Below are 21,055 nucleotides of genomic sequence, written 5' to 3'. Positions count from 1 at the left end.
CACATTTGTTTTCTTTGTACACCCTGCAGAACTCAAAAGGGCACAGCCAAGCTGTGAGTTCTCTGCCCTGGGAGGGCTTCTCCTCTCTTGAAGTGGGGCCCAGACACCTGGTTTCTCCAGAATGGGAGCCTCCAAGAATGGCAGAGGCCACACACCCCCAAATGCTCTCTCTCCTGCCTACTTGGCTCCCCAGGGCTGTTAGCAGGATCCTAGAGCCAGAGGGCCCGGTTTTCCACCCTATCAGGTGGCTCTCTGCTATGATCTTTGTCTTGCAGACCACAAGATTTGGTCGCTAAACCTGTCCTTCCTTGTTAGATACAAGCTTTGGCTCCCCATACCACAACCACCATGTCTTTGGTGAGATGTGGGCAGTCAGGTGCCTGGAAGGAATCAGGATTATGGGGTTGGTTCATTCCCGTGCAGATTTTCCTCTCCAGGTTCAGAACCTTGGTCTTTGAGTCCAGGATCCTCAGGCCAGACATGAGGGGGCGCCAGAGAGGACCAACAGCTTGCTGTGCTGTGGCTGTTGTCCTTCACTAGGTGGGGGCCCCTTGAAGGACACCCTGATCCTGCCCAAGAAGGTCAAGGTCTCACTGTGGGTCTCTGTCTCTAAGAAACCACTTGAGGCTTGAGGGAATTCCAGGCATGAAGCTAATCCCACCCTGGCTGAACCCCCTCAATCAGGACGCTGAGGCACAGCTAGGAGCGCAGATCTTGGGAAGCATCTGTCCTCAGTGCATGAACTTGGGCAACCTTGGTCTGCTGAATGAGTCTTCATCAGAAAGTTAGGGGGCTCAGCAGATTTATTCACTTGATACTTGGAGAATCAACTGTAGGCACTGGGGGGCAAAGGTCAGTCAGAGATGTGACTTCTCTTCCAGAGAGCCATTGAATAGAAAGAAGCCAGAGTACAAAAAGGCAGTGTGGGGTAGGGGCCAGGGCAGCAATCAGGCCTGCAGTATTGCAGGCAAGGGTACAGCTTCCCTTCCCCCACTGGGGGGGCGTGGCTAGTTGGCAGGAATAGTCCCAGTGGTTTCCAGAAAACTAGGTCACTTCATACCCCACCTGTGTTTGGAGAGGTGCCCAAGGCAGAGGTTGGGCACAGCCAGCAGCCATCGTCACAGGGAAAGATCTGAGGACAGAGTACTAGGCTTCCTGGACTTCACTGGCTGCTTTGCCCACTGCTCCGAAGTGGTTCCTCCCTATCTCCGTGCCTGACCTTGCTGAGCCTCCTCCCTGGGCTGTTCCATATCATCACTGGCTGGGCCTCCTAAAGTTTGTAAGTCACATGCATATAAGAGTGACAATTGGTGGGTTTTCTGTGCCCCACCAGATTGAGAGGGCAGGGACCACATTTATCACTCCCTGGCCCCAGGACAGGTTCAGTAATTTGGGGGCCCAGAGAGGGGCTATGACAGCCAGTGACTATTGCTTTGTTTGTACACACCACAAGGAGTAAGGATGGTGGTAAACAACTAGGTCTGGCAATGCCGGACCCAAGTTTTGTATTTTGACCTTGCCAAACAAAATCTGTTGCACCAGCACCCTGTAGACCCTCCAGTTTACTCTCCTGATGGCATTTAACCATGTCAGCAACCATGGGTTAGCAAACTTTGACAGCTGGAAAAAAAAAAAAAAAAAAAACACATCTTAGGATTAGTATTTGCTTTTTCTTTTCAGGAAGTAAGTACTTTGCCTTAAAATAAAAATCATTTGTATGGACTTGGTTCTTTTCTTCATAGGACTGCTGGTTATCTTTTTTTTTTTTTTTTAAGTTACTATTTTGTAAAAGCTTTCATAGGTGGGGCAAAAAACGAATAACTAAACGGGTTTTACCCCATACATGGTACAAATTTTTTTATCCAGGGCACTTGATGTTTTTTAAGGTATTTTTTGGGAACCAGACTAGAATTTTTTGCCTTGTTGGTGTCATTAATCTTGTGACTTGAGGCAGAAACCCTAGTTGCCCCCCACATACTCCTTCCTCAATAATAGGGTTTCCATATCTAGATGCCACCCACAAATACATTTCCCAGCCTTTTCATCTGGGGTAACCATGTGATACTAGAGTAGCAATGTGTGCCATTTCCAGGAAATACCCATCTGGCTGGAATATAGGCACAAGGTCTGGTGCTCTCTCTGGCAGCCAGCCGCCTTTGGTCATCAAGCCACCCTAGAGCAACAAGGTAGAACTTTGGGTAACTGATCCTATGTCCACGTGCTGAGAACAAGGGGGAGAAGGAAACCCCAGTCCTGCTTAGGCTGTAATCTGGAGGCCTGAGGTAGGCCCCAATGGTTTTGCCGGGCCAGGTCACTATCCACACACAGCTTTAGTTTCTTCCTATGTAAAGTAAGGTTGGTTCCGGGGGTGGGGAGACTTCAGATGAGCTAAAGATGGGGTGTATCACCAAGAAAGTGAAGACCAGGGCCCCATGAAGGCCTACTGTGCACCCCCATCCCCACCTTGGGGCTTCATCAATGCTTCATGGCAATCAGTTGAGAGGGCTCTGCCTCAACCAGCCAAAGGATGGGGTCAGTCCCTTATTGAGGGACCTATGAACGGAAGATGAGTGAGCCCCAGCTTTCACACCTAGACATCCACCCACCCTGCCATCTACTCAGCAAGGTTGCCACAGACCCTCTAACCTGTAACCCTCCTGGGAATCCCTCCCCCCCCCCCCCCCCACACACACACACCCTGCACAGAGCAGTTGTCTGGACACTGGCTGGATGTGAGGACTCCTGAACTGTGCCCTCATCCTCCAGAGTGTTGTGCTGGATCAAGCAGAGCAGAAGCTTGGAGACCAGCAATGATGAGCCCTTCGTTGTGGGGCCTGTGAGTCAGAACCGGCCTCTGGGACCATTGACACCCCTCTGGTTGCCTGGGGCCCAGGGAGGGGAAGGCTCTGCTGGGGTCACCCAGCCAGCTGAGGATGACAAGGACAGGAATTTGGAACTAGCATGGCCCTAGTGGGCCCCTCCAACCTCAGGTGCTGAGGTACTCCCAGGTCCTGTGCCTGGATTTGGCCAGGTGCCCAGACTGGCAGGCCAGGAGCCCTGGGGAAAGAGGTCACCAGCTGCCCCTCCCTGTACCCCACTCCTGGGTCGGGACCATCAGGCAAGGGCAGACACCGAAGCAAGACGAGCAGGGGGCCCCAGAAGACCTGACCCCAATCCTAAACCAAGAGGGACTATGCGAATCCTGGAATCCTAGAATCACAGTTGGGATCCTCAGGACTTCAGGATGGTGGGCTCTCAACAGAAAGCTTCAGCACCATTGGGAATAATGGTTTGCTTTCACTGAGTGCAAGGGAGAAGTTCAAGGCCAGACACCCAGAAGGTCATGTAGGAGTCAGAGTAGCTGGCAGTGTCTCACCCCTGCCCCCTGCCTTGTCATGGGAACACTAGGGGGTGCCCCGGCAGCAGATGGGGGTGAGGACAGCAGCCAGCCATGAGACACCCTGACATTCCTGACCCTCATGGTAAGACTTGCAGGTGCTGGGTCCTCGGGAGCTCCCTGCCGCTCCGTCACCACCAGGGTCCTGCCTCTGCCCAACCTGTGGTCAGAACTAGACAGTCAGGGAAGGTGCCGCTGCATCCGCCCACCCTGCTCCCTGTACCTGTCCAACCCCAGAAAGCATGCGCCCATCCACCCCTCAGAGTTCCCAACTCTGGGCCTCCTCTCACACCTTGGAATTCCAGAACACGTTCTGAATCCACCCATTTCTCCCCACCCCACAGTCGCTGCCTTGGACATGGCGGGCTTTTCAGAGTCCACAAATCTCATTAGGCCCCTCCTCCAAACTCTCCAGTGGCCCTGGCACCCTCAGAATAAAATCTACACCCTTTGCCAAGGCTCAGGGTCCTTGGTAGCCTTCCCTGTCCTCACTTTGCTCACTCCACTTGCTCCACCTCAGGGCCTTTGCATTGGCTGTTCCTCCTGCCTCTCTCCAAGCTTGACTCATTCTCCCCTTGCAGGTCTGCAGTCACCTCCTCAAAGAGTCCCCCTCCCAGAGACCCCACAAAAAGGTGTCCCCCAGGCCAGCTCCATCTCTGACCTTGCTTCACTCTTGTCATCCATCAGCTTCTGGAATGCATGTTCCTCTCCTGGCTCGGTCAGTGTCAAGTGCCTGTGAGCAGTATGAGTCTGCCTGGATCCGGCTGTGTCCCCAGCAGCTGGGTGCATGGTCCAGTACACAATAGGTGCTCAGTGAATGGGCCTCGGCCCAAGTGTCCTTCTGTAACCTCCCACCTCTAGAGGAAGAGAAAGGCGGGCAGCAGATGGTAACCACTCCCAGAGCCTCCCTGGGGAGGGAGGACTGGTTTGTAAGCTCGGCAACAATTGGCATATGTTTGCATTCATTTGTATGGCTTTCAGGAAGGGATCCCCTCCCGGATTTCTCCTTTCTCATCAAGTTTTCCCTGAAGGTGAGCGCGGGAGGGACTGAAAAATGGTGAGGGAAGGAAAAGGAACTCAGTGTCCTCTCCCCACCCTCCTGGCCCAGGGGGAGGAGTGCATGGCAGCGGGCAACAGAGGCATGTGTGGCAGCCTTGGTATCCCAGTCCCCAGGGGTGGGGGTCAGGCCAGCACCCCAGCATGGGTGGAGAGGGAGAGCCCGGGGGACACGAAGGAATCCGTGGGGGATGCTAGACCAACTGGAGTGGCGCCTGTCGGCCAGGGACCACCAGGAGGCGACAGAGGCTTGGACAGGACTCCAAGGTCCGGGCATTCACCTTGCGGGAGGAGTCTAGATCCCTCTGGCTTGTGGAACAGGGAGCCCAGTTTTGGGAGACTTGAACCCAGAGGTGAGAGCCTCCAGAGACCAAAGTCCCTCTGGTCCACCAGCGAATCGCTCCAAGACAGCAGTGTCTGGGTCCCTTGATGGCATGACCCCACGCAAGGGATGTCTCTTCCCCAACCTGGGTCTCCTCATTTGTGTGCCAGGGAGAATGCCAGACACCATCTCCCAAGTAGTCATGGGCCCCCCCCATTTCTTTAGATTCAAGGCCACTCACAGTTCTTCCCCCATGACTACTTTAGACACTTAATGCTTGACACAGGACACATGCTCCATGAATATTTGGTGCAGGAAACAACAAATGAATGAAGACACTGACAAATTAGGGGCTTACTCTGTGCCAGGCTCTTATTATGTGGATTCAATTTATTCCTCGAGCCAGGGGCTACTTTATCCCCATTTACAGATGGGGAAACTGAGGCACAATGACAAGCAAAGACTCTCCCAAGTATGTATGCATTTAGGATCTGAACTCCAATGTCTCTCAGCTTGGCCTGTTGGGGGGGGGGGGGTAGGGGTGCGGTTTGGTGAGGCCCTCCCCCTACCTCTGGAGAAAGGGTCCTGGAGCCGGTTGGGGGCGGGGTCCAAGCAGGACGAGTTCTCCCCCAGTGCCAGGGCAACCCAGAAAGTGCCCCCTGTCTGTGGGAGCGCGCACTAGCTCCGCTTGGCTTAAGGTACAGAAGCGCGGCGGGGATTTGAACGCTGCAGCCCCTGCTCCCAGCCGCGTCCCCCAGGTGAGCGACAGGCTCCGTGAGCCTCAGGTCCCCACCTGTCCACGGGAGACTTTAACAGCCCGGGGTGAGGGGAAGTGCCACCGAAGTAAGAGGGGTATGTGGGAGCCTCACCCCACCCCCACCCCCAGCAGCCATCCACGTGCCGGGGCCTGGCCTATCTGGCCCAGTCCCGGGCCGAAAGGGTGCGGGTCCCGCCCGCCCCCAACTCCAGGGGCGGGGTTTCGCGGACCCGGGAGCCCAATAAATCCGCCGCGGGTCGCCGGGAGCCACCTCTCCAGGCCCCACGGAGACCTCCGGTTGCCGGCGCTGAGCCCAGCTCCGAGGGAGAGGGACCGACGGCTGCTCTGCTAGAGGCCGGCCGGAGCGCGCGGGGGGCGAGGGGGGCGGACAGACAGACGGCAGAGGCAGACGCGCAGACGGAGAGCAGGGACAGAGGCGCACAACCGCAGCGAGGACCCAGGTTCCCCGCCCGGGGCCCCGGCCCGAGCCCCTTTGGCCGCCTCCCGCCAGGGGCCGAAGCACACAGGTGTGCGGCCGCGCAGAGGCCGAGCATCTCCCCGCGCTCGCCGCCCTGCCTGCGGCCGCTGCCCGCTTCCCTTACCCGGGCGCGGGGTGGCCGGAAGGGCCGAGGAGCGCCTGGCCCCGCACCTGCGACCTCATGGCCGCCGTCGAGGCAGGGGCGCGGGCCACGTTCGGAGCCTGGGACTACGGGGTCTTCGCGCTCATGCTGCTGGTGTCCACAGGCATCGGGCTGTGGGTCGGGCTGGCGCGGGGCGGGCAGCGCAGCGCCGAGGACTTCTTCACCGGGGGCCGGCGCCTGGCGGCCCTGCCCGTCGGCCTCTCGCTGGCCGCCAGCTTCATGTCGGCGGTGCAGGTGCTGGGCGTGCCGGCCGAGGCCTACCGCTACGGCATCAAGTTCCTGTGGATGTGCCTGGGACAGTTGCTCAACTCCCTGCTCACGGCCGTGTTCTTCTTGCCCGTCTTCTACCGCCTGGGCCTCACCAGCACCTACCAGGTACCGGGCAGAGGCCCGGAGGCAGGACCTGCCCGGCTGAGAACGCGGGGATGCGGCGGGAGGCCCTGGGGCTGTGAAGCGCCGCGCAGGGGGGCCGCCGGCGGGCTCCCCGGTGCTCCCCGGTGCTTTAGCGGGGAGGCCCCAGGCGGATGGGTGAGGAGGGTTCTGGGAAGTAGCCCCAGGCAATGGGGTGAGAGGCAGGAAGGAGGAAGAGGAGCCACCGTCCCGGTTCTCCTCCGTGGAAGCCCGCGCAAGGCGGAGCCAGGTGTGCACAGAGCGTGGACAGGCACAAACCTGACCCCACATGCCCGGGCGTGCGCACACCCGGGCGATCGGCAGCGAGCCGAGGGTTCGAAACCCGACTTCCCCCCACCTACTCCGCTCGGGCTTCCCAAGTGTCAGACTGGGCTAATTAGAGGACCTCCCTCCAGGGCAGTGGGTACTGTGATTAAAATCGTGACCCGTATACAGTAGGCGACCAATAACAATTGGCCACAGGCACTGTAGAGTGCGCTTGTAGGGTCAGAGCGGCGCCGCCCCGGGGGCCAATTAGCCACCGGTGGGGGCGGAGGAACGTGCGCATTGGATGGATCCGTCTTCCTGGGCACACTCCGTGTGCACAGGTGTGTGCAGACTGATCGGAATGTGTTCGCTTGGCGGGGGCCCCCCCACGGGCGAGAGCGGAGAGAGAAGCTGGCCTCCGGGGGAGGGGAGAAGCCGCGAGGGCGGGGGAAGTACAGAGGCCTCGACCTCTTGGGTAGGATCCGTCCAGGTGACCACGAGCCTCGGCCCCTCCTTGCAGTACCTGGAGCTGCGCTTCAGCCGCGCTGTGCGGCTCTGCGGGACCCTGCAGTACCTGGTGGCCACAGTGAGTGGCCTCGGCCCCGCCCCCGCCCGCGGGGTACCTCTCAGGTCCAGCCTGGGATCCCGGCGGCGGCGGCCCCGCCCACAGCCCGCCCCCATCCTCTCGGCCCCGCCCCGTGGGTCCCGCCCCATCCTGTAAGACCCTTCCCCCGCGCATCCTCCACCTCTCTGGCCTGCTGACCGCGCCCCCACTCTGCCCTGTCCCCTACTCGCCAGGGACCACGGGCTCCGCCACCACCATCCTCTCCTACCCCCTTCCCTGCCGTCCGCGGGCCTCACCTGGTCCCGGCTCTCCTCGTAGGTGCTGTATACTGGCATCGTGATCTACGCCCCCGCGCTCATCCTGAATCAAGGTTTGACTCTGGGAGATCTAGGGAGGGTGACCGGAGGAGGCAAAGGCTCTGAGACGAAGGGGAGGGGCAGGGCAGCCCCAGGAGAGACTTGGGGAGGGAAGAATCCTGGAGAGAGGAGGGCCCTAGACACTGGGGGCCAAGTTTGCACCCTGCCTGGAGGCCTAATGGGGGGAGTTCCTTGCACAGTGACTGGTTTGGACATCTGGGCATCGCTCCTGTCCACTGGAGCCATCTGTACCTTCTACACGACGGTGGTGAGTGACACCCCTACCCCGCCCCACTGCGGGGGGTCGGGGCTCCATGCACACTGTGTGGGGGAGACCCTGAAGCCATCATCCACTCCCTACTTTCCTTTCCTGCCCTGCAAGCCTGCATCTCAGCTGGGCCCCTGTTTCCTCATCTTAATGAGGACAAGTCAGTTGAAGAGCTCACTGCTGAGAGTCCAGGGATAGGCTAGCTTCAGGACTGGCTGTACCCAGGTGGCTGCCACAGAGTCCTCTGGGTCCCTCTCCCATGTCTCGGGGGTCCCATCAGCTCAAGAAGTGGGTTCCTATTTCAGGATGGGTTGGCCTCAGTCTTGGGTGCAGGATGAACCAATCACAGAAGTTTGGGGGGCCGGGGAAGATGTTCTGGTTGGCTGTTTCTGGAGCTGGGAGTAGAAGGATCAGCTTTCCAAGAATGGCCTGTGAGGGAGAAGGGGCTTCTCCAAGGGAAAATCCAGGGGCTCCCAGGGGAAGGCAAAGATACCGAGGCTGGAAAGGTAAAAGCAATAGCTAAGTAATCATAGTAGTAGTAGTAGTAGTAGTAGTAGTAATAGTAGTAATCGTAGTAGTAGTAGTCGTCGTAGTAATGATACTGCTGGCAGCCATTACTCACTCAAGGAACTGGTACGTGCTAGGTACTATTCCAAAGATTTTCCTTTTATTTATTTATTTATTTATTTATTTATTTATTTATTTATTTATTTTTTCCAAAGATTTTCCTAATTAATGAACTAATTAAATCCTCACAACAGCTGCATTTTGCAAATGAGGAAACAGGCAGAGAGGAGCATCGGTCCCAGCCACTGCCGAAAGCCAAGCTGGGTTGGCCTCAGACAGATCCCTGTCTGACCCCCTGTCTCCCCATCTGTCACGTCTTGCAGGGCGGTATGAAGGCTGTGGTCTGGACTGACGTGTTCCAGGTCGTGGTGATGCTAACTGGCTTCTGGGTGGTCCTGGCCCGCGGGACCATGCTGGTGGGTGGGCCCAGGCACATGCTTGAGATTGCCCAGAATCACTCCCGGATCAACCTGATGGAGTGAGTGAAATGTAGTGAGGGTACTGAAAAAGGTGGAGCTGACATCCCTCCGCCCTGGGAGAAGCCAACCAATGCCTCCTGCTCCAGGAAGCCCTCCCTGCTTCCCTTCCCAGACTCCCCACAGACCAAACATCTGCTTCCCCTCTCTAGACTGCCCTAGCCCCCATCCCTCCATCTGTCCCACCATCTGTCCCCCAGCCCAAGCTGGAGACTGAAGGTTTTCTGAGGTCCTAGCTGGGCACAGAAAGGTTTTTGAATGCACGCATGGACCACTCAGTCAACAAATAAATTTTCAGTCTGCCCAACTCCTACTCACACTTCAAAACCCACCCCAAAAGTCCCTTTGAGGCCCTTAAGGTTCAGAAGGGCCATCTGGGGCCCTTGGGAGGGGGAAGTCCGTGTGGCCTTCCCATATGGCTGTCTTGTCCCACCCAGCTTTGACCTGGACCCGCGGAGCCGCTACACATTCTGGACTTTTGTGGTGGGTGGCACGTTGGTGTGGCTCTCAATGTATGGTGTGAACCAAGCCCAGGTGCAGCGCTATGTGGCCTGTCGCACAGAGAAGCAGGCCAAGCTGTGAGTGTTTAGGAGGGGCAGGGTGGGGGCCTCTGGGATGAGCTGCCCCCTCCCCAGCCTGAAGGCTGCCCCTCCCCCCAGGGCCCTGCTCATCAACCAGCTGGGCCTGTTCTTGATCGTGTTAAGCGCTGCTGGCTGTGGCATCATCATGTTCGCCTTCTATATAGACTGTGACCCTCTCCTTGCAGGACGTATCTCTGCCCCGGACCAGGTGAGTTCGGCCCAGGCTCCTAGGCCACTCCGGCCCTCCCCACCCCGACTCTGAACTTCTGCGTGGATGGACCCCTGGGGCCAAGCTAGAACAGCATTCCTAGAAGAGAACAGCCTGAGCACAGGTCCAGGGGCAACAAAGAGCTTGGCTCAGAGGAGGTTCTGGAAGGAGTGAGAAAGACAAGGCTGAGAGGCAATGGGGAGCCACAGAGGGTGTGTGAGCAGGGGAGGGGCACATTCAGATTTGGAGTCGGAGACTCCCTGAGGGACAGCAGGGAGGAGATGGGACCACGGTTCAGCACGCAATGATGGTGTTGAGAATTACATGATCGCCAGCTCTTGTGCCCCAAGCACCTACCCTGGGCCTCACGCTATTCCCTTCACAAGCGGTTAGTCTCCCATAAAATCCTTCATGTGATGAGGCCAAGGCTGTCGTGGCCCCCACTTTACAGATGAGGAAACTGAGGCTGGCATGGGTGGGAAGCAGCTGCCTGAGGTCCACAGGTGAGTCCGGGGCAGCACCAGGGCCAGGACCCATGCCTTGTTCAGAGTCAGTTCAGAATTGGCAGGAGATGGAAGGCTATCCCGCCTGCTGTCCCCCCGCCCAGCTGACTCTGCAACCACAGCCATGGCCTGCACCTGTTGGCCTCACCGTCCTTGTCAGTAAAGCGGGGGTGACACGGGACTCTGCCTCACTGGGATGCCAGGGCCCTGTGCGTGGGGAGGGGCGGGCTCAGTGACAGTCCTTCGGTGCATGCAGTCAACCCACAAACGCACACTAAGTGCCCACCTGAGTTCCGATCTGCACGGGGCCCTGGGGACATGCTGCGTGAGGACGGAATCCCCAGTCCTTGGGGTGCATTGTCCCAGAGATCAATGCCTGGCTCCCCCCAGTACATGCCCTTGCTGGTGCTGGACATCTTCGAGGACCTGCCTGGAGTCCCTGGGCTCTTTCTGGCCTGTGCCTACAGTGGCACCCTCAGGTGAGCGGCCCTGCTTGCTCACCCCGCCACCTTTGAGCCCACTGGGGTCTCCTTGCCCCTACCGGCTGTCCCCCTGTGGGATGGAATGTTCTGGGCATATCCATCATTGACAGTTCCTTCTTGGTCCTCAGCGCCCAGCTCAGGTGGGCTCCAGTGGAAGGCACGCCCTGGGGACAAGGACCCCAGCTGTGGGATTTTCATCTTATCACCTGGCAGGGCCACACCTGACCCCCCTCTCCTTTCCTTCTTTCCTTCCTTCCTCCTCCAAACAACTGTTTACTGAGCACCTACTATGTGGCAGGTACTGCTGTTCTAGATCCCAGGACACAGCGGTGACCAAATGGTCCCCTGATCCTGCCCTCAGGGGCCTCACATTGTAGTGTTTTCAAATACTCCGTGACTTCTGGCACACCCCTGCTTCTGCTGCGACCGGGGTGCCATGCAGCAGTGCTCTGCACCCTATTATTGCTGTGTAATGAGAACTTGTGTCATTCATGTCCGTGGTCATGTGTGTCCTTGCTCCCGTGGGGATATCTCGGGTCTAGGGGCGGGGGGGGGGGGGTTGACATTGCCTCCACTCTTAGGGAATTTTGTCACCGCGCCTCGTGGGGTGTGGGCAAGTCAGATGGTATGAGCAGCTGGGGGCCTGCTCCAGCAGGTGGACCCAGGGGAGGTGTGGCCTGTCCCTCGAGGAGGCCTGTTGACCACCCTCCCCACCCCACTCTCAGCACCGCCTCCACCAGCATCAATGCCATGGCTGCAGTCACCGTGGAGGACCTCATCAAACCTCGGCTGCCGAGCCTCGCACCCCGGAGACTAGTACTCATCTCCAAGGGGCTCTGTGAGTTGGGGAGACTCGGGTTGAGGGTGGGGGGCACGAGGACATCTCCCCGCTGACCATGTCGCCTCCATCTGCCATAGCACTCATCTATGGCTCAGCCTGCCTCACGGTGGCGGCTCTGTCCTCGCTGCTGGGGGGAGGCGTCCTCCAGGTGAGCTCCCCCTCCCTGACTCAGCCCCATCTCCGCAAGGAGCTGCATCGTGGGCATGGAACTGAAGCCCGGGGGTGGGGGGCCCTACTTTTCCCACCAGCCTGATACTTCCTGCAGCCACCTGGCTGGTGGCAGTGGGAGGTGGGAGTAGGGGGCGGTGGCTTGGAGGGGGGACCAGAATTTGTCATGACAGAGAGAATGTGGCATCTTTGCCTCCCACACAAGGGAGAGAGACAGGAATGGGGAGTACCGCCTCCCCTCTTTAGGGACACGGAGGCCAGGAGAGGTGGGACGCCTCTGCCTCAGCTCACCACCCCCTCTCCCAGGGCTCCTTCACCGTCATGGGAGTCATCAGCGGCCCCCTCCTTGGAGCCTTCATCCTGGGAATGTTTCTCCCGGCCTGCAACACACCGGTGAGCGGGGACCGGTGAGGAGGGTGGCTTGGGGCCGGGAGGGCACAAGGCCTCTCTCTCCTGATCTGGGCTTTCCCCCCAGGGTGTCCTCTCTGGGCTGGCCTCGGGCTTGGTGCTCTCACTGTGGGTGGCCGTGGGCGCCACTCTATACCCGCCTAGCATCCAGTCCTTGGGAGTCTTGCCATCATCGGCTGCTGGCTGTGCTGTGCCCTCAGCGAACGCCTCTGACCTCACGGGCCTGCTCCTTGCCAACAACACCTCCAGCAGGAACCCCAGGTGAGCAGACTGGTCTGAGTGTGGGTGTGGCCTCAGACCGTGTGGTGGGGGACAGGGGACTCTTAAACTGGGTCTCAAATGAAAAGGAGGAATGTGCTCAGGAGGAGGTGAAGGAAGGGCATTCCCAATGGAGAGAAGGGAAGGTGCAAAGGCCCTGAGGTCGGGTCCAGTTTAGTGCATTCCAGCTATGGTGAGGATGGGGTGTATTTAGTGAGCCGAGAAAGGATAGGAGATGGAGTCCAGCCAGAAGAATTTGGTCTGATTCTGTACTATTATTATTACTACTAAGATATAATTTACAAACCATAAAATTAACCATTTAAAAGAAATTTTTAACATATTCATAAGGTTATACAACCATCACCATTAACTCAAGGACATTTTCATCACCTCAAAAGGAAGCCTCATCCCCATGAGCAGTCACTCCCCATCTCCCCCTCCCTCCAACCCCTGGCAACCGCTAATCCTCTTTCTGTTGCTATGGATTTGCCTGTCTGAACATTTCTCATAAATGGAGTTATACAATATATGGCCTGTTTTGTCTGGCTTCTTTCTCTCAGCATGATGTTTTCACGGTTTTTATTTTGTTTTGTTTTTGGTGTTTTCAAGGTTTATCCACATTGTAGCACATAGTGGGGCTCGATTCGTTTTTATGACTGAATAATATTCCCTGTATGGATGGACCACATTTTCTTTATCCACATCCTTGATAAAACATGCTATTTTCCATTTTTTAAAATTCTACCTATCCTAGCGAGTGTGAAATGATATCTCACTGTAGGCTTTTTGTTCTTTTACCTTTTAGTTCATCTTTCTTTTTTTAAAAAATTTATTTATTAATGAGCGATACAGAGAGAGGCAGAGACACAGGCAGAGGGAGAAGCAGGCTCCATGCAGGGAGCCCGACGTGGGGCTCGATCCTGGGACTCCAGGATCACGCCCTGGGCTGAAGGCAGGCGCCAAACCGCTGAGCCACCCAGGCATCCCCTAGTTCATCTTTCATAAAGAACAGAGAACAGCTGATGTACACTATCATTTAATGGATATTTTTCTTTTTTTAATTAAAGATTTTATTTATTTATTCATGAGAGACACACAGAGAGAGGCAGAGACACAGGCAGAGGGAGAAGCAGGCTCCATGCAGGGGGCCCGATTCGGGACTCAATCCGAGGACTCGAGGACCATGCCCTGGGCTGAAGGCGGGGGCTAAACCACTGAGCCACCAGGGATCCCAATGGATATTTTTCAACTGCAGAAGTTCAGTTCTTCTTCTGCAGTTGGAGCCTAATTCATTTACGTCAATTTTGAAAATAAATCTTATGTACTAGAAAAAAACAAAGATTTATAGGGAAATTGAGAAGATAATACAGAGAATTCTCTTGCACTTGCACTCAATTTCTCCAATTATTGATATCTTATATTAGTACAGTACAAATATTGGGTAATGAATCCATATTAAAATATTCGCATTAACCAAAGCCAAAAAAAAAAAAAAAAAAAAAAAACCAGCCAGGGGCACCTGGCTGGCTCAGTGGGAGGAGCATGGGATTCTTGATCTTAGGGTCATGAGTTTAAGCCCCACGTTTGAGTGTTAGAGATTACTTAAGATCTTGAGGAGCTCCTGGGTGGCTCAGTTAGTTAAGTGTCTGCCTTCAGCCTAGGTCATGATCTCAGAGACCTGGGATCAAGCCCCGCATCAGGCTCCCTGCTCAGTGAGGAGTCTGCTTCTCCCTCTCCCCCCAACCTGCTGCTTGTGCTCTCTCTCTCTGTCAAATAAAAATCTAAAAAAAAAAAAAGATCTTTATGGGGAGCCTAGGTGGCTCAGTCAGCTAAGCATTCAACTCTTGACTTCGGCTCAGGTCGTTGTAAGATTGAGCACCACACTGGGCTGAGTGCAGAATGTGGAGTTGGTTGGAGATTTTCCCTCTCCCTCTGCCTCTCCAACCCTTTCTAAATAAATAAATACATTCTTAAAAATGAGAAAATAAAATCTTTAGTAAATAAATACATAAAATAAACTGCAGAAGTTTAGATTATAAATCAAAACTTTTTTCCTAAAACATATTTTCCTAATGTTACGCACTTCACCCTTTTAAAGTGTACAACTCAATGTGTTTTTTTTAAATGGTTTTATTTATTTATTTGACAGAGAGAGAGGGAGAGAGAGCACAAGCGGGGGAGCGGGAGAGGGAGAAGGAAAAGCAGAAGTAGGCTCTCCGCTGAGCAGGAAGCTCAATGCGGGGCTCGATCCCAGGACCCGGAGATCATGACCTGAGATGAAGGCAGATATTTAACCAACTGAGCCACCCAGGCACCCCTCATTGGTTTTTCATATATTTCCGAAGTTGTGCAATCCATACCACTATCAGGTTCCAAAATATTTCCAACTCCAGAATATTTTAAAGAATTTTTTTTAAAGAATTTTTTTTTTAAAGAATTTTTCTTTGATGGGACGCCCGGTGGCTCAGCGGTTGAGCATCTGCCTTCAGCTCAGTGTGCGATCCCAGAGTCCCAGGATTGAGTCCCGCATCGGGCTCCCTGCATGGGCTCAGTCCGGGGATCGAGTGCTGCTTCGGGCTCCCCTGTGTGTCTCTCATAAATAAATAAATGAAATCTTAAAAAAAAAAATTTTAGTTGAGTTTAGTTGACACACAATATTCTTGTGTTTCAGGTGTATGATACAATGATTCCCCATCTCTGTACGTCATGCTATGCTCACCACAAGTGTAGCTGCTGTCTGTCACGTTGCAGCGCTGTTACAATCCTGTTGACTGTACTCTCTATACTGTGCCTTTATCCCTGTGCTGTATTCATTCCAAAACTGGAAGCCTGTACTCCCCTCTACCCTCCACCGGTTTCACCCATCTCTCCGTCCCCCAATTACCAATTGTAATTTTGATTTGCATTTTCCTAATAACTAATGATTGACCATATTTTCATGTGTTTATTAGCCAGATTTATCCCTTTTTTATTTTTTATTTTTATTTTTTTAAAGATTTTATTTATTTATTCATGAGAAACAGAGAGAGAGGCAGAGACACAGGCAGAGGTAGAAGCAGGCTCCCCGCAGGGAGCCCGATGCAGGACTCGATCCCCGGACTGAGGATCATACCCTGAGCCAAAGGCAGATGCTCAACCACCAAGCAACCCAGGTGTCCCGGATTTATCCCTTTTTTAAAAAATAGATTTTATTTGTTCATTTGATACAGAGAGATAGATACAGAGAGAGGGAGAGAGAGTGTGCACATGAGCAGGGGCAGAGGCAGAAGGAGAAGCAGACTCCTTGCCAAGCAGGGAGCCTGACTGGGGGCTTGATCTCAGGACCCAGAGATTATGAACAGAGCTGAAGACAGATGCTTAACTCTCTGAGCCACCCAGGCACCTCTATCCCTTTTTTTGGAGAAATGCTTATTTAGGGCAGCCCGGGTGGCTCAGTGGTTTAGCAACGCCTTCAGCCCGGGGCCTGATCCTGGAGACCCGGGACTGAGTCCCACGTCAGGCTCCCCGCATGGAGCCTACTTCTCCCTCTGCCTGTGTGTGTCTCTGCCTCTCTCTCTCTCTCTCTCTCTCTGTGTGTGTGTGTGTCTCTCATGAATAAATAAATAAAAATCTTTTTTAAAAAATGCTTATTTAAACCCTTTGCCCATTTTTTCAGTTGGCTCCTTTTTTATTTATTATTGAGTTGTAATTTGTATATTCTTTAAATCGTTATGTATTCTGGACACTAGATCCTTATCAGATGTATGATTTGCAAATCTTTTCTTCCATTCTGTGGGTTGTCTTTTCATTCTCTTGATAGTGTCCTTTGACACACACAAGTTTTCAGTTTTGATGAAGCCCAATTTATGTTTTCTTGGGTTGCTTGTGTTTTTTGTGTCAGATCTAAGAAACCATTACCAAATCCAAGGTCTAAAGATGCACACCTATATTTTCTTCTAAGAGTTTAATTTGAGTAGATTCTGAAGGAAATAGGGAGCCACGGAGAGTGGTGAGCAGTGGCAGAAGGTCATCTGAGTTACATTTCAGTAATGCTCCCTCTGGCTGTGTGTAGAGAATTCTGTGGGTGGGAGTGGGTTAGCCAGAGAGAAAGAGAAGTGGCTACTGCACACATCTGAATGAGCAATGATGGGAGACTGGGGGATGCCTAGGTGGCTCAGAGGTTCAGCGTCTGCCTCCGGCCCAGGGCATGATCCTGGAGTCCCAGGATCAAGTCCCACATCGGGATCCCTGCATGGAGCCTGCTTCTCCCTCTGCCTGTGTCTCTGCCTGTGTCTCTGTATCTCTCATAAACAAACAAACAAACAAAATCTTAAAAAAAAATAATGGAAGACTGGGCTAGGTTGTGACAGTGGAGATGGGAGGAAGTGGACAGACTGGGAGAAGCTTTTGGACTCATGCCCACCTCTCCCATCCCTAGCCCTGGAGTGGACCTGGGCCGACCTGCCTTGGCTGACAGCTTCTACGCCATTTCCTATCTTTACTATGGCGCCCTGGGCACGATGAGCACTGTGCTATGTGGAGCCCTTGTCAGCTGCTTGACAGGTAAGCAGGGCGGGTGGCCTCCTCAGAGATCATCTCACGAGTCCCCCTGCCTCCAGGACGCACCGGGCAGGAAGAAGAGGAAGGACATTCTGGTCAGCCAAATGGCCACTGCGTGCTGGATGCATCAGCACCCTTTATGCTGTGTCGCTTTCCGGACGACCCCGCACCTCGCGGCGCTTGTCTCGTTTTGCAAAGGCAGAAGAAACTGAGGCACCACCCGCCCCACCCTTCCTCCTGCCTCCTAGTCCCTTACGTGCCTCCAAAACTAAGTCCTTGCTGGAGGATACCGGCTGGAACCGCCGGGCGCTGTCCGTTGTGCTGAAATGTCTTCTCAGCAGGGCCTTGGCGCTTCCGTGTCCCTCCGGGAATTCTGAACGCCACCGAGAAGTGGAGAGAGACCAAAAGAAATCAATAATGATCACAGTACCTGTTCTTTCTTCCTGTGTCTCAGCCTTTACCTTCACCAGGGCTTTATTGAGTCCTTCCCTGTGCCAGACGCTACTCTAGATGCTGGGGAGATAGTGAACCACCCACTGATGTATTACCTCCCTTCACTGTGTAGATGAGAAAACTGAAGCCCAGAGAAGGGCACAGGCCCGCCAGTGGGTCATTATTGAATCTTGGATTGGAACCCATCAGAGCTCTCCCTTCCCCCTCCCTCTCCAGTTGCCATCACTCCTTTACTAAATACCCTCATTTCCCTCAGGCCCCACCAAGCGCAGTGCCTTGGGTCCTGGGCTGCTGTGGTGGGACCTTGCACGGCAGACAGCATCGGTGGCCCCCAAGGAGGAAGTGGCTACCTTGGATGACAGCTTGGGGAAGGTGAGTCACAGGGCTGACTCCCAGAGCAGGGGGAGGGGCAGTGAAATGACCTGAGGTGCCCTGGGCATGGCCATAATTCAGGGGAGGGACATGATGGGTCATGATCTTTCTCAACCTCTTCCAGTAAAAAGGCTCAGTTGAGAGCTGATGTGTCTTCAACACTTGTTATTACACCTTTTAACAAAGACTGAGCAGAATTTCATACTATTTGTTTCCTTGGATTACTTCCAGGCTGTGGCAGGTGAAACTGGTTTACCTTTATGGTATTGATATAAAGCCTCTCCTATAAAAGTATTTAATTCAAAAGTGAGTCAACTTAGAGAAAATCTTACATAAGAAACATGACTAGGGGTAGGTCAACTTCAGCCAAAGTCATGTGGTTGCTATGTGAATGCCCTGAATTTGGAAAATGCTGTCCCTGATCCAGACCTGCCCCTGCTCTGGAATCCCTGTTTCATTTTCTCATTTCTTACAACTTGCTGTGGCCCCAACCCTATGCTAGGCTGGGGTTTTTGTCCACTGTCTATGAAGCGCTGGTGAAAGCTAAACTGAGAAATGAGTAGGATCTCAGCAGGTAATGAATACAATAAAACAGGGTATTGTGATGAGGGTGGCCTCTTCGAAGAGGTAAGAGAGGGAGCCCCTAAGGAGGAAGAGCCAGCCCTAAGAAACTCGGGGGAAGGGCATTCTTGATGGAGAGCACAGCAGGTGCAAAGGCTGAGGCCAGAAGCTTGAGGGGGGAGATATGGAGAGGGAAGGGATTTGGCTGGAGTGTTTTTAAAGCTCCTTTCAGCTGTTGTGGGGAAATATTGATCTTCTTGAAAGGGAGCAGGGAGAAAGTCAGAGAGCAAAATGGAGGTTCTAGAGGCAGAAGGGACAGGACTGGCTGGTGCATTGACCAAGGGGACAGTTGTACAACCCTGCCCAGATTCTGCCCTTGTAGGCCCTCAGTGATCCCTTCTGGGGGAGGAGCTGACACAGAGCAGAACAGGGTCTCTGAAGGGGTCTTTCTTCTCTTTTCATTCCAGGGTGCTGAGGAACTGCCCCCTGGAACCAAGAGGCCCCCTGACTTCCTGCCCAATGATGAGGACCATCTGCTCTTCCTGGGGCAGAAGGAGGTGAATGGAGCTGGCTCCTGGACCCCCAGAAGTGCACGTGACCGTGGTCAGGATCTTCGGGAGACAGACCTCTGAGCCAGCAGAGGGGACTGACCACCTGGGATGGAACCTCAAGGTGGGCCCTCCTAGGCCACAGAAGAACAGCCTCGGGCTCTGACCAGCTAGGCTGTGTCCTATGCAAATGAGTTTGGGATTGTGTGTCCCTGCCCTATGGAAAGAGGTGAAGCCCTGCCTTTAGGAGATCATTTTATCCAGCACCCTCTAGCCAGCCCCTAGTTTTAGATGCTGCACTCTTGCCTGCTCCCCTAAAATGAAGCCAGATTTCTCTCTATGTACAATAGAAAGATGTTGGAGTCCCCTCTGGAACATGTCTGAACCATAACAAGGATTTGGGAGGTCCTCAGGCACAATCCTCTGCACCCCATTTCATAGATGGGGAAACTGAGGCCTAGAAAGGGTCAACAACTTGACCAAGGTCACAGAGCATACCAGAGATTCATTGAGAGTTGGACACCAGCTCTTCTACCTTTACCTCCTCCTTGTTTTCCTCCCTCTGGAGGGTCAGACATCACATGGCCCCTGACCCTGGGAGCAAGAGGAGAAGATAAAGGATAATCACATTTTTGATCTTCCTCTTACACTTGGACACTATCTCATCCATTAAGGAGCATGAACCCACTTCACAGAGGAATAAACTAAGGTTCAGTGAGGTAGCCTGAGGTCACAGCAAGTTGGATCTGGGCAGGGACAGACCTGGGAGTCAAATGATGCTGAAGCTCTACTGCCAGCATGTCACTGGTAGACAGGGTCAGATAGGTTGGGCAAACCTATGTCCTGGGGACACGCTTGACTTTGGATGGAGATTTAATCCATGCACATCAAATAAACGGACTTTGACGCTTGATGTTCTGTACTCTCTAAAAAATCATTCTGTTAACTCCTATCTCCTCAGTCAGATCTTAGTGTGAATCTTGGTGTCTCTTGCCCCCAAGCCTGTGAGTGAATAAACCTGAGTATATAAGGATCAGAGCAAGGTGACAATTGCTGTGGCGGGGTACATTGTGCTGCCCTCCCTGAGATGCATAACTTCTCTCCCCCTCCCGATTTGCTCCTGAAGCATCCCCTCCTCACTGTCCTTTCTGCCTGGACCCTGCCAGCCTCCACACTGTCCCTGCACCAGTCCCTTGGGGTCTCTGTGACCTTGAGATCTGGCTGCACTCACATCTGCCCACATACCTGCTATGACTCCTGTGGTCCCCACGGGAGCATCCCCTGCTCAGTTCAAGAGCATCCTCTCTCTCTCTGTGTCTCTCATGAATAAGTAAATAGAATCTAAGGATAAATATTTCTCTAAAGATAAATCTAAAGATTTTATTTATTTATTCATGAGAGACACAGAGAGAGAGGCAGAGACATAGGCAGAGGGAGAAGTAGGCTCCCCACAGGGAGCCCAACATGGGACTCAATCCCAGGTCCCTGGGATCACGACCTGAGCCAAAGGCCAACGTTCAACCACTGAGGCGCATAGGCTCCCCTAAATAAAATATTGTTAAAAATCTTTTTTAAAAGTTCCAGTTGTTTCAAGTACATGGATCATGCATTTAATTTTGGTCACTCTAGTAGGTGTGTGGTGGTATACAGCCATGGTCTTGATTTATATTTTTCTGATGATTAATCATGAGCATCTTTCATGTCCATCTATGTATTTTTGGTCAAGTGTCTACTCAAGCCTTTCGCCCATTTTTAAACTGAGTTGTTTATTCTCTTATTATTGTCATAATTCTTTAAAAATTTTTAAAAAATATTTATTTACGTTAGAGGGAGAGCGTGCACTCATGTGAGGGGGGGCTGGCACAGAAGAAGAGGGAGAGGAAAAGAAGCAGACTCCCTGCTGAGTGGTGAGCCTGAGGCAGGCTCCTTCCCAGGACTCTGAGATCATGACATCCTGATCTGAAATCAAGAGTCAGTTGCTTAACTAATTGAGCCACCCAGGCACCCCTGAGGTCTACTATTCTAGAGACCTCATGTAATTGGAATCCTGCAAACTTTGTCCATTTGT

At 53.7% G+C, this 21,055-nt stretch overlaps 1 protein-coding gene across 4 annotated transcripts; it reads left to right on the top strand.

The window, feature by feature from the left end:
* Positions 1–5,793: 5,793 nt before the first annotated feature.
* SLC5A5 (solute carrier family 5 member 5) lies at positions 5,794–19,900 on the top strand. Of its 4 annotated transcripts, none has more exons than XR_003233634.2 (15): positions 5,794–6,548; positions 7,351–7,416; positions 7,714–7,765; positions 7,952–8,019; positions 8,910–9,064; positions 9,500–9,640; positions 9,722–9,851; positions 10,303–10,354; positions 10,745–10,833; positions 11,562–11,674; positions 11,755–11,825; positions 12,152–12,514; positions 16,932–17,056; positions 17,763–17,878; positions 18,907–19,900. XR_003233634.2 is itself a non-coding variant. In XM_025989650.2 (15 exons), the coding sequence occupies exons 1-15, from the start codon at positions 6,192–6,194 to the stop codon at positions 19,069–19,071; spliced, it is 1,929 nt and encodes a 642-aa protein (XP_025845435.1). In that variant the 5' UTR covers positions 5,794–6,191; the 3' UTR covers positions 19,072–19,900. The 4 variants fall into 4 exon arrangements, 2 of the variants coding, with proteins under 2 accessions (XP_025845435.1, XP_025845436.1); XM_025989650.2 differs by lacking the exon at positions 10,303–10,354 and having other exon boundaries at positions 12,152–12,238; positions 12,321–12,514; XM_025989651.2 differs by lacking the exons at positions 7,351–7,416; positions 10,303–10,354 and having other exon boundaries at positions 12,152–12,238; positions 12,321–12,514.
* Positions 19,901–21,055: the final 1,155 nt, after the last annotated feature.

The sequence above is a fragment of the Vulpes vulpes genome, chromosome 9 (genome assembly GCF_048418805.1).
Source record: "Vulpes vulpes isolate BD-2025 chromosome 9, VulVul3, whole genome shotgun sequence".
Taxonomy (NCBI): domain Eukaryota; kingdom Metazoa; phylum Chordata; class Mammalia; order Carnivora; family Canidae; genus Vulpes; species Vulpes vulpes.
This window is presented reverse-complemented; position numbering and strand designations above follow the sequence as displayed.